General features: G+C 40.7%; 1 protein-coding gene across 1 annotated transcript; it reads left to right on the forward strand.

Annotated features, from left to right (window-relative positions):
- The first annotated feature begins 1,093 nt into the window (after positions 1–1,093).
- ywhah (tyrosine 3-monooxygenase/tryptophan 5-monooxygenase activation protein, eta polypeptide) lies at positions 1,094–4,109 on the forward strand. The gene is made up of 2 exons (XM_060895698.1): positions 1,094–1,374; positions 3,363–4,109. Exons 1-2 carry the CDS (start codon positions 1,288–1,290, stop codon positions 4,017–4,019), a joined length of 744 nt encoding a protein of 247 aa, XP_060751681.1. The 5' UTR covers positions 1,094–1,287; the 3' UTR covers positions 4,020–4,109.
- Positions 4,110–11,376: the final 7,267 nt, after the last annotated feature.

Below are 11,376 nucleotides of genomic sequence, written 5' to 3' on the forward strand. Positions count from 1 at the left end.
ATTTCCCCTTGGGGATTAATAAAGTAGCTCAATTTTCTTTCCATGATAGAACTCACAACCCAGCATTATTACATTTATTCCTGTAAGCGTCAACTGGAATCTAATGACTTTTCATTGGTTTTTTATTGGCTCACTGAAAATGAACCTTTTGTGGAAAATACACACAGATGGAATTAGAGAAATTGTAATTATATTCAGTTTTTTTTTGGCGATGACAATCATGAGAATATGATATAACCGCTCTGTTGCTGCAATCATACTGTGAACAGGTTTTAGATTAAAATTAATGTGTAACATAAGCAATAGTTCCACCTTTCCACATTTTTCCCCATTTGCATTTTATCATCTCAAATACACATAAATACTAAATAATATTTCGTCATTGAAACTTCACTGCTCCGGATTCCTGGTTCCTGAGCTTGGGTTACGGTCTATTTGGAGTTTTGCACATTTTCCAAATGTTCACGTGAATTTCCTCAGGGTTCTCCGGTTTTCTTCCTCCTGGCAAAAACATGAATGAACGAAAGTGTGTGCGCCACATTCTCACCCTCCCTTATGGGGTAATATGGGGTAAATTCTCTCACCATGCTCTCAGTCTTTCTGTGATAGGCACCTGACTAGAATAAAAAATAATTTGAATAATAAATAATATTAAGATGATAATGACGGGTCTGGAGTTCAGTCGGTGTTCCCGTTCATCCTAAAGGTGTTCAGTGGGGTTGAGTCAGAGTCGGGGCTCGGTTGGTGCAGGATACTCGAGTTCTTCCACTCCGACGTTAACATGTCATGTCTTCATGGAGCTCAGGGGCTTTGTGCACAGGAACATAGTCATGATGGAACAGTGTTGGGTCTGATTACTTCCAGTGAAGAGATTGTAACGCTACGGCACATAAGGACATCCTGTACTATTGCAGTTTAGGGAAGCGACATATATGGGTATGATCGTCAGGGGTGCACATACTTTTGGCCTATAGTGTAAGTATGTGATTTAAACACACACACACACACACGCACGCCTATCAGAGTAGCATCATTTTACTATGAACACTGCAACGACAGTAGCACTGCGCATGCGCAGTCCTGCACCTCGATCTTGGCTATTTTTAGAACGTGACGTCACCCATGAAATAGCCCGAGCTCAGGCTCCGCCCCTTTTCCCCAAGCAGGATTGACAGCAGGACGCTGCAGCAGAGAGAAAGACAGGAGAAGAGGACAGAAAACACGGCTTGGGAGGGACAAATAAGCGAGGCTTTAGTTGACCAGTGTTAATAAAAGAAGTGTTGAGAGATGGCAGACAGGGAGCAGCTCATCCAGAGGGCTCGGCTGGCCGAACAGGCGGAACGTTACGATGACATGGCCGCCGCCATGAAGCTGGTGAGTGACAACAATCCCTCTGTATCTAAGTTTTAACAATATACTCACTAGCATTGCAGAAGACACATTTCAATGCTTGTGATTGTTATTATTTATGCATCGAATCTAACAGCATCACACAATGCAATGCAGCAACACAGTAAGCTGCTGCTGCTGTTGCTTTACCTTACCGCGGGTTGCCAGATTCGTCTAGTGTACACGTCTAATTAGATTTAAATCACATGCGCGAAACTTACACTTTTATAAGACAAGTTAATGCTTCACGCTAGAATTCTAACAACACGTCATTATAGCTATATATACGCAGTGTAACAAGTTTAAAATAATTGAAAGATATTTGTTCGATCTGGCAACCTCGCCTTTTGTCGTCGCTGGAGCATCTCTTTGTGATGGTTGTGTGTCATAATAAGATGATAAATAATATATATTCATTCTTTTTCTCTTCTGCTTTTACAAATATAATGTTTTGTATCGTTTTACACTTCACCGTTACACGTTACTGCAGTTGAATTGTGACAATAACAATAAATTATTAAATCTAAATGTTTTTTTTTTTTTTTATGCTTTGTTTGGTAATAATAAAGTTTGTTTGCTGTTGTGAGATGATGAGATGTGTGAGCATCTGTCCATCATCTGCAGCATGGTAAAAAATAAATAAATAAATCATTTTCATCCGTGCATAAAAGGATGCTCATATCCACAAATGATGCAATGTTTAGGTCTGTCTTAAAATCCTATGATAAAATATACTGAATTTTTCTGACAGCATGAGACCTCTCTTTTTTTTTATTTTCTTCTGTTTTTTTTTAAAAAATATAAATATTCCTCATATTTCTTTCTTTCCCCCTTGGATATCACCCTTCATCCTGATGCACCAAGCGTGCAGTCTCTCCCTTGACATTGGACGCAAGGTCGGGGTGATCGTTAAATCAGAATTATAATATAGGCTTTCATATAAATAAAATTTTTTTTACATTTTTAACCAATTTAATATTTTCCTTGATGGTTAATGATCTTATAGTATATTTTGTGCTGTTTTGTGCTGTAGTTGAACCGAAAAGGAACCTTTCCTGAACCCTGCTTGACTAAGCAGATTAACAAGACTGTGCTGGTTGTTAAAGATGATTTGTCTGAAATAAGCAGATTTACATTTTATGAAGTATCTCATGATGATAAACACAACACAGAAACTCTGCAGGAACATAGATCTTCATCCTGAAAGGAATAGCGGAGTAGTAATTATTTTACCGTGTGAACAAAATTGATATTGCATTAGAAATCTCACAAAATATTTGCTTCTTTCATTTACTTCAGTGTAATTTAATGTAATATGAAATTATAGGATGCGTAAATATATAAAGGTTTTCCCAGACGAGTGTGAATTTATTAAAAAAAAAAAAAAAATGTGGCAACCCATATGCAAGCCATTGAGAGATCTGAAAAGGTTTGAGGTACAGGGCTCTAAGGTTTTAAGGTAACGTCAGAGCAATAGATAGAGAGATAGGGGTGCGACTTGACCCTACATTCACACTAGCAAGCGACTTTTGGATTTTGTCTTGTGTAGAGATTGTTGCATGTGGGTGTGGCTTGTTCAACATTTCTACTGTGAATTATCGGTAGCTAACTAAGTTCAAATATTCATGTAAAAATCGGTTGTTTGATTTACATGTTGGTCAAATTCATACTAGCATTTTTTTAAGAATGCAAGCTAGCTGTTTTAGCTACATACACTCACCTGATATGACTCCTATCTCTTTTTTTTATGTCCTTTATAATCTCTCAGTCCATGTTTAAAGAGAAGACATGTTAATGCCACGGTTATACATTCTTCTTCCGTGTTGTGCATCAGACAATAAACCAGTGGTTAGATACAGACATAAACAAATGTTTAGATTTCGACAAGAAACTTAAACATGAGTGCTGAAATGTTTTCAGGGGGTTTACGTAGAAGCAATGTCTCAAATTCAGCCTTTGCTTCCTCCCCTCAGGTGACGGAGTTGAATGAGCCGCTGTCAAACGAGGACCGCAACCTGCTGTCAGTGGCGTATAAGAACGTGGTGGGCGCTCGACGCTCGTCATGGCGCGTCACCTCCAGCATCGAACAGAAGACGGCAGCACAGGACGGTGGCGAGAAGAAGCTGGAGCTTGTTCGCGCCTACCGTGAAACCATTGAGAAGGAGCTGGAGGGAGTGTGCCAGGATGTCCTGTCACTGCTCGACAGCTACCTCATCAAGAGCTGTGATGAGAGCCAACTGGAGAGCAAAGTCTTCTACCTGAAGATGAAGGGTGACTATCAACGCTACCTGGCTGAGGTGGGCACCGGAGAGAAGCGCGCTTCTGCCGTCGCCGCCTCCGAGGCCGCCTACAAAGAGGCGTTCGACATTGCCAAAAACATGGCACCAACGCACCCCATCCGCCTCGGCCTGGCCCTCAACTTCTCTGTCTTCTACTATGAGATCCAGAACGCGCCTGAGCAGGCATGCCAGTTGGCCAAGGAGGCGTTTGATGAGGCCATCGGACACCTGGACAATCTGAACGAGGACTCGTACAAGGACTCCACGCTCATCATGCAGCTGCTCAGGGACAACCTGACCCTGTGGACCAGCGACCAGCAGGACAGTGAAGGAGGGGAGGCTAACAACTGAGCCGTTCCTCTCTGTGTTAGAGCTCTAGCTAGCTGTAGTCGACGTCGAATTTCCTCTTAATAAATGTCTTCACCTGTTGTTTCTCTTCTATTTCTGTAGTGTCATTTCCATCCATTTGTTTTATGCAAATGTATGCAAATATTATGTAAATGAGCGTATCTTATTAATTCTACATGTTTCGGTACTCGCGTCTTAAAGCGATTAGCATAGCGGGTACAGAATATTTATAAAACTATCATAACACTAAGATGACGTGCGCGGCAGTAGCTAGCTTTCACTCTTCCTGCTGGCTAACTTTTCCTCATGTTATCATTATCTGTTTTACCTGTTAGCTAACGTTAGCTCTGTGTTAGCTGTAACTACACTAGCTAACACTGCTAACGTTATCAAACCTGATCTAAGTTGTTATTTTGGTTAATGTTAGTTATGTAGCAAAGGTGTTAAGCTAAACTTATAAGCTAATGTTACAGCTAGCATGCTAAAAAATGTTAAGCTTTTACTATTTGACACAGAAGGGCATTTTAATGTCAATCTGAGCTAATTCTGAATAAATTAGCTGATGTTAGATAGCTGTTAGCTTCTGATGATTGATTTTTAAACAATATTCAGGTCTAATCTAACATCCTATATTTTCCACAGGTTAACATGATCTTCTCTCCCATAATTTTAACACAACACACTAGCTATCATAATGTGAGCTAGCATTAGCAAACACCAATTCTACAATCCTCATCAGGCAACAGCCAAAAATGTTGCACTATTTTGATACTGACTCGCTAGCTTTAAACACATATAAGGGCCTAATTAGCTTGTTCGTAATTATGACAGCGATAGATAGCTTTCCTCTCCAACAGCATTTGACATTTACAACCAACCAAATCTGCTAACAAATTAGTTCATGTTAATAATACTGTTATCGTGTAATTAAAGCCAGGAGCCAAAATAACTAGCACTGGGTTAACTAACACTAAACTAAACTTTTGTAGTTTAAATGAATTGCCAACCTGACTAGAAGGATGTCTAGCATGAAATTAGCATGGGATTGGTATTGAAGCTAGTTTTGTTAACAAATGTTAGGTCACTTACTATTTTGCTAGCATTGGTTTCCATGTTAATTGCTAATAAATCTGTAACATTTAGCAGTAATCAGTTTTGCTAGCAAACTAGCTTGTGTTGAGTTAAATAGTAATGGTGTGAAATAAACCAAAGCCTAATTTGCTAGGAATATAAAAAGCCAGTTCTGAAAGTCTGCTACCATGCAAACTAGCACCAAGTTAACTACCTGTTTTACCAAGTTTGCTAGCAGAAGCAAGCTAGCACTGAATAACTATAAATTGTGCAAATGCGATCAGTATATTGCTACACAGCTAGCGAAGAATAGACTAACTATTAATTGTGTAATTTAAACAAATATCCCAGCTGGCTATCAAGCAAGCTAGCACTGAATAACGATAAACTGCAAATTATTCCAGTAGCTTGCACAGGTTTGCTTGCATGGGCATATCTGTGAACTTGTACTTTGAACTAGAATCTAGGTTTGATAACAAGCCAGCTAAGATTAGCTTAGCTATGAATTGTGACTAATTGTGACTAACTGTGGATAACGATGGTGTAAAGTCGAAGTCAAGTTTGTTAGCAAGTTAACGAACCTCAAAGCTATGTTTGCTAGCAAGCTAGCCAGTTGTATACAATCAGTATTCAAGATAACAAGCTAGCAAAGCTGAGGTAAATTCTGACTCAGTTGGATGTATATACACCATTCAGAAATGTTTTTGGTTTAACAGAAGATTAGATGATGAGAATATTAGTGACTTTTTGGAAATTGGCTTAACATTTGCAAAACGTTTGGATGGAAAGTTCGCTCATGACGTCCCCCGCGTCTCTCCTCTTCACTCACTGGTGATTAGCACCCTGCTCTCTGAGTGTCAGTGTGTTCTCTATCAAGGACTCGCTCTCTCTAGAGCTTCTTCATTAACACTGAATTATGAGATTGTGTGTATGTGTGTGTGTGTACTGTTTGTGGCTCTGTGCAGTCAAGCCAAGTTGTTTGATCACATCATCTGTTACTGCTTGTGTGTGTGTGTGTGTGTGTGTGTGTGTGTGTGTGTGTGTGTAAGACAGAGAGACAGAACATCATTAAAGACATTACCACAGGAACTGGAGGTGAATTTGTGTTGCTTCATTATAGAATCCCAGAAGGTTAGCATGGCTCTCTCTCCTCTCTATCTATCTATCTATCTATCTATCTATCTATCTATCTATCTATCTATCTATCTATCTATCTATCTATCTATCAACGTTTCCATAGTAACAGTTCTTTCTATCTATATCTATCTATCTATCTATCTATCTATCTATCTATCTATCTATCTATCTATCTAACTTTCTCTCTGTCTCACTCACTTGCTCACTCACTCTCTCTCCCCTGTGTCTTTGTCTCCCCCTGTCTGTGAAGTAGTTTATTATTTTCTCTTTTTTCTCTTTCCATCTACACAGTTCAGTATCTCTGATGTCTGGTTTCTGCTACCGGATGATTTCCGAGTCCCAGTTTGATCTAAAATGTTTGTGGCTTTAGTGCATAATAAACACACACACAAAACACAACACTGTCCTGGCTGACTGACTACACTGTCACTACACTTCATCACTACAGGTGGACTTGTTTGATTATTAACATTTTTAATTTGGGGTTTGATGCAGTAGAGGAACAGCTGATGCACCACAAAACATCTGATGTTAGATAAATTCACAATGCAATGGTGTGATCCAAACGTGGGTTCACGGGGTTAGAAACCGAGAAACTGGTTCGATTCGTCCTGGGTTACGACATGCCTAGAGTTGGAGATCATACATAAAGTTTCATCCAATTTTATTTTGTTCAGTATAAAACCACAGTCAAAAGAGTTCGAATTATTGATCTAGTCAGTCGTACTGGAGTTAAATGGATGTGCCATCATACTGTGCTGAAGTTTTCCACCAGAAATCCCTCGAAAACCCAACGTGACGTCTTCACCCTTCTATTGGTTACTAATGATAACCCCATGTTTTTATAATCCGTTGCCAGGAAGCTGAATTTTATAAGCGTGAACTAAAGAACAGATAAACTTCAGGGTCATGTTGAGTGATACGGATCAGCACGGTTGTGTAAGACCTGATATCTCTCACTGTGCACTCTGACACACAGTGTTCACCTATGAGGTGTCCTCAAATTAAAGGTGTTTTTTTTTTCCTATTTGGTTGTGTCCATGTTCAATATTAAATGTCTTTCTCATGTCTCACTCCACGGTGGTGTTAATATGAAGCTCATCTGATAGTAGACACTCAGGACTTCATCAATATTTCTGTTTTTATCTAGCATACTAGGGGCAATATATTCACAGAAAATATCATAAAAGTGCTGGTAAAAAGAGATAAAACGTTTATTATTAGGCTGTTGCTATAGAAACATTAGTATTAGAATTAGCTGAACTACAGTCAGAGCTGCTGACATAGAAAATGAATCAGCGTCTGACCAATCAGATTCCAGAACACAGCAGCGGTATATATGAATTCTCTTGCAAATGCATTTTTTTTTAACCAATATAGTTTAGTTTTCTGTTAATAATTGCACAGTTTTCAACACAAATCTTTGTATTTTTTAAGTGAACAGTGATAGCAAACCCATTTCTGCTCCCTAAAAGTCAAAAATTTATCTTCAAACATTAAAATCCCAACAGAGGGAAAAATATAGTTCTCAAATTAAAATCCAAGAGTTCTCGTTCATTTTATATTAGGCTTGTGGTGATTAAATAATTTATTTCTTTAAACTGATTGAAAATGTTTTTAGAAAGTATGCAGAATGGAAAGCCAGTGTACTGGTAAAAGGAGTTCATTCTTTTGTACACAGGTTGTAAATTCTTGATTCTGATTGGTCAGGATTTTCTAGAAGTTTTCCAATCAAGACGACGACTAACAATTAAACGCGTCCTGGTCCTTAATATGAAATTGGGCCTTGAGAAGTGGCTTAGGGGAGTCTGAGCACCGGAGGCTCGCCGCTGGCTCGTCCTTCAATGGGAAGCCCAGCCTTTAGCTGGACAGGAGGTGGTGAAGTGCCCTGCCTCGCCATAGTACAGACAGAGATCGTTGGCTCGCCGTCTCTCCTTCTCGGCCGAGGACAGGTGGTGACGAACTGGCTCCATGGGTTGGGGGAATGGAGGTGCACGTGATCGACCAGAGGTGCTGATCAAAGCTTGACATACAGTACGGGGTTCTGGGAAGCCAGGAGCGGGCTGGGTGTCCCTCCTTTTGTCGTTCATGGATTCGGCGATCAATCCGGGTAGCCAGACAAATCGGGTCGTCAAGCTTGTAGGGAAGATCATGTGCGGCGAGTTCATCCTTCACCTGTGGAGTTAGGCCTCGGTAGAAGGCTTCTTAGATTGCTGTGGGGTTCCACCTACTGTCGTGCGAAAGTCCACGACATACTCAGCCAACGGTCCCCTGGAATGACTCAAACAGGCCTCGGGTGGCATTCATTTCAGGTAGAGTGGAGTCAAAAACCTTGCGGAATTCTGCAGAGAAAGCATCAAACTAGGAACAGGTAGACGACTGATGCTCCCATTCAGCTGTAGCCCAGATCTTGGCCCAGATGGCAGGAGGTTGAAGAGTGTGTGTGAGGTCATCCACAATGCTGTTGGCTTTGCGGATGCCACGTGTGATGTAAATGTCTGTGATAGAGGAAAGAGAGACTCCAATGATATTCTCAGCTGTCCTCACTATCCGCTGCAAGGTCTAGCGATCCGAGATGGTGTAATTCCCAAAACAGACAGTGGTGCAGCTGCTCAGGATGATCTCAATGGTCCCTCTGTACAATGTAGTCAGGATGGGGGAATTGAGATGGGCTTTACTCCACAGTCGTGTCATCAGCAAACTTGATGCTATGGTTTGATCTGTACATTGCTACATAGTCATGATTCAGCAGAGTGAACAGCAGTGAGCTGATCACACAACCCTGAGGGACTCCAGTGCTCAGTGTGGTGGTGCTGGAGATGCTGTTCCCGATCCAGATTGACCGAGGTCTCCAAGTCAGGAAGTCCAGGAACCAGTTGCAGAAGGAAGTGTTCAGTCCCAGCAGGCTCAGCTTCTCAATCAGGTGCTTAGGGACGATTGTGTTGAATGCTGAACTAAAGTTTATGAACATTTTTTTATAACGTTTTTCTCATCGCTGCAGTATTTTGTTAATTAGTTGTTATTTAATGTTCTCCACCCTTTACTCATTAACATAAATAGGTAGCAAATAATATCCCATTCCAGATGGTATAATGCTAATATTGTTAACCAGTAACAGTCTGGTTTAGCTTGTGTAGTAATTGTTCAGCTTGTACAGACACCAGAGCCTTGTTTCAGGAGATGGACTGGTTTCTCTGAACTGTTCAGTCAGATGTTCTACAAGGCCTATAATTATAAATCATTATAGAGTTATTTAGAATTCTTTGTACATTTGTATGCTGTAATAATGAAACTCTAATCATGTGCCATAAAGACGTCCTTGATAAGTTTGAATCATGTTGTAACACCAATATCATTATTCCTTGTAATGTGACGTGGGACTGCGCACTTGCTATAAACTTATATAGAACTAATAATGAGCTGTTAATAATTTATATTAAATAATCCTTACATGATGCTCTACACACGCTACATGTGCAAAAGTATGTCCACCCCATGTCCATTGCCCTCAAATGTGCTTCTTCTCCAAAATGTTGCCACAAATCTGGAAGTGCTGTGCCTTTATACTTTCCTATCACTGGAACTGAGAGGCACACAAACCTGTTCCTGCATGACAATGTAGCTGTGCACAAAGTACCGGAGCTTCACAAAGACTTGGAGAGAAAGATTTCTAGTGTAGTGCACAGAGCCCTGACTCAACCAGAGGGGGAGAATCTGTATTAGAGGTTCTCCTCTCCTGTATTCCAGGTTCTCCTCTCCTGTATTCCAGGTTCTCCTCTCCTGTATTCCAGGTCCTCCTCTCCTGTATTCCAGGTCCTCCTCTCCTGTATTCCAGGTTCTCCTCTCCTGTATTCCAGGTTCTCCTCTCCTGTATTCCAGGTCCTACTCTCCTGTATTCCAGGTTCTCCTCTCCTGTATTCCAGGTTCTCCTCTCCTGTATTCCAGGTTCTCCTCTCCTGTATTCCAGGTTCTCCTCTCCTGTATTCCAGGTTCTTATTTGTTCCTGGTATGAAGTTATCAAAACTTCAGTGATAGAGACTTGAGAGCAAACTGACTTAACCGTAATGAGTATCTGATCTCAATAATGCTCCTGTAGCTGAATGAACACAAATCCCCACAGCCACAGTTTAAGATCTATTGGAAAGCCTTCAGAGACGAAAAGAGCAACTGCATCTGGAACAGGATGTTCAGGCGGTTGGGGTGCACAAACTTTTATCCACACTGTGTATATGTTTTTGTTCCTCTTACACCATAGGAATTACTCATGGATTACACAAGTGTTTTATTCAACACTTGACTGACCACTGATTTTAGTGAGAATCTCAATATTTTACTTGAAACACACATACACATACTGTGACACACACACACACACACACACACACACACACACACACACTCACACATGGCTGACATTGACTCTGTGCCGGTTTTATGGACACAGTAAATTCCAGAGTATTATTAAACACTTTATTGATGCTACAACACAATCAGGTAGTACCTGGGATTTGATAACACACACTTTTGCAAAGGTTCTCCATCTTATTTTGATTGCAGGCTTTTGATTTTTCTAATCTGATTGTGTAATCCAGATTATACTGCAGAACGCAGCAATACATGACACAGTGGAGGAGATCAGCACAAGTGATTAATACAAACACCACAGACACAATGAACAAAAAACACAACTGACATGTAAGACTGTCTGAACATATTGATTATGATGTGTGTTTGTGGTGTGTTCGTGGTGTCTGTACAGTGTGTGTACAGTTTATGTATAGTCTTGTGTTTGCTCAGGATCATGTGTGTTTTATGCAACTGCTTTCTTTAAGTCCCACCAGAGGTTCTCAATCGGATTTAAGTCTGGTGACTGCGATGGCCACTTCAAAATGTTCCAGCCTTTAATCTGCAACCATGCTCTAGTGGACTTGGAGGTATGCTTGGGATCATTGTCCTGTTGAAAGGTCCAACGTCTTCCAAGCCTCAGGTTTGTGACGGACTGCATCACATTGTCATCCAATATCTTCTGGTACTGAAGAGAATTCATGGTACCTTGCACACGCTGAAGCTTCCCAGTACCTGCAGAAGCAAAACAGCCCCAAAGCATGATTGACCCCCCGCCATGCTTCACAGTAGGCAAGGTGTTCTTTTC

Source organism: Tachysurus vachellii, chromosome 20 (genome assembly GCF_030014155.1).
Source record: "Tachysurus vachellii isolate PV-2020 chromosome 20, HZAU_Pvac_v1, whole genome shotgun sequence".
In the NCBI taxonomy this organism is placed as follows: Eukaryota; Metazoa; Chordata; class Actinopteri; order Siluriformes; family Bagridae; genus Tachysurus; species Tachysurus vachellii.

Bases quoted from the DNA above. Each gene is read 5' to 3' on its own strand.
- ywhah (XM_060895698.1), top strand. From the start codon at position 1,288: ATGGCAGACAGGGAGCAGCTCATCCAGAGGGCTCGGCTGGCCGAACAG. The intron at 1,375-3,362 runs GTGAGTGACAAC...TCCTCCCCTCAG, and splicing joins TGGCCGCCGCCATGAAGCTG to GTGACGGAGTTGAATGAGCC.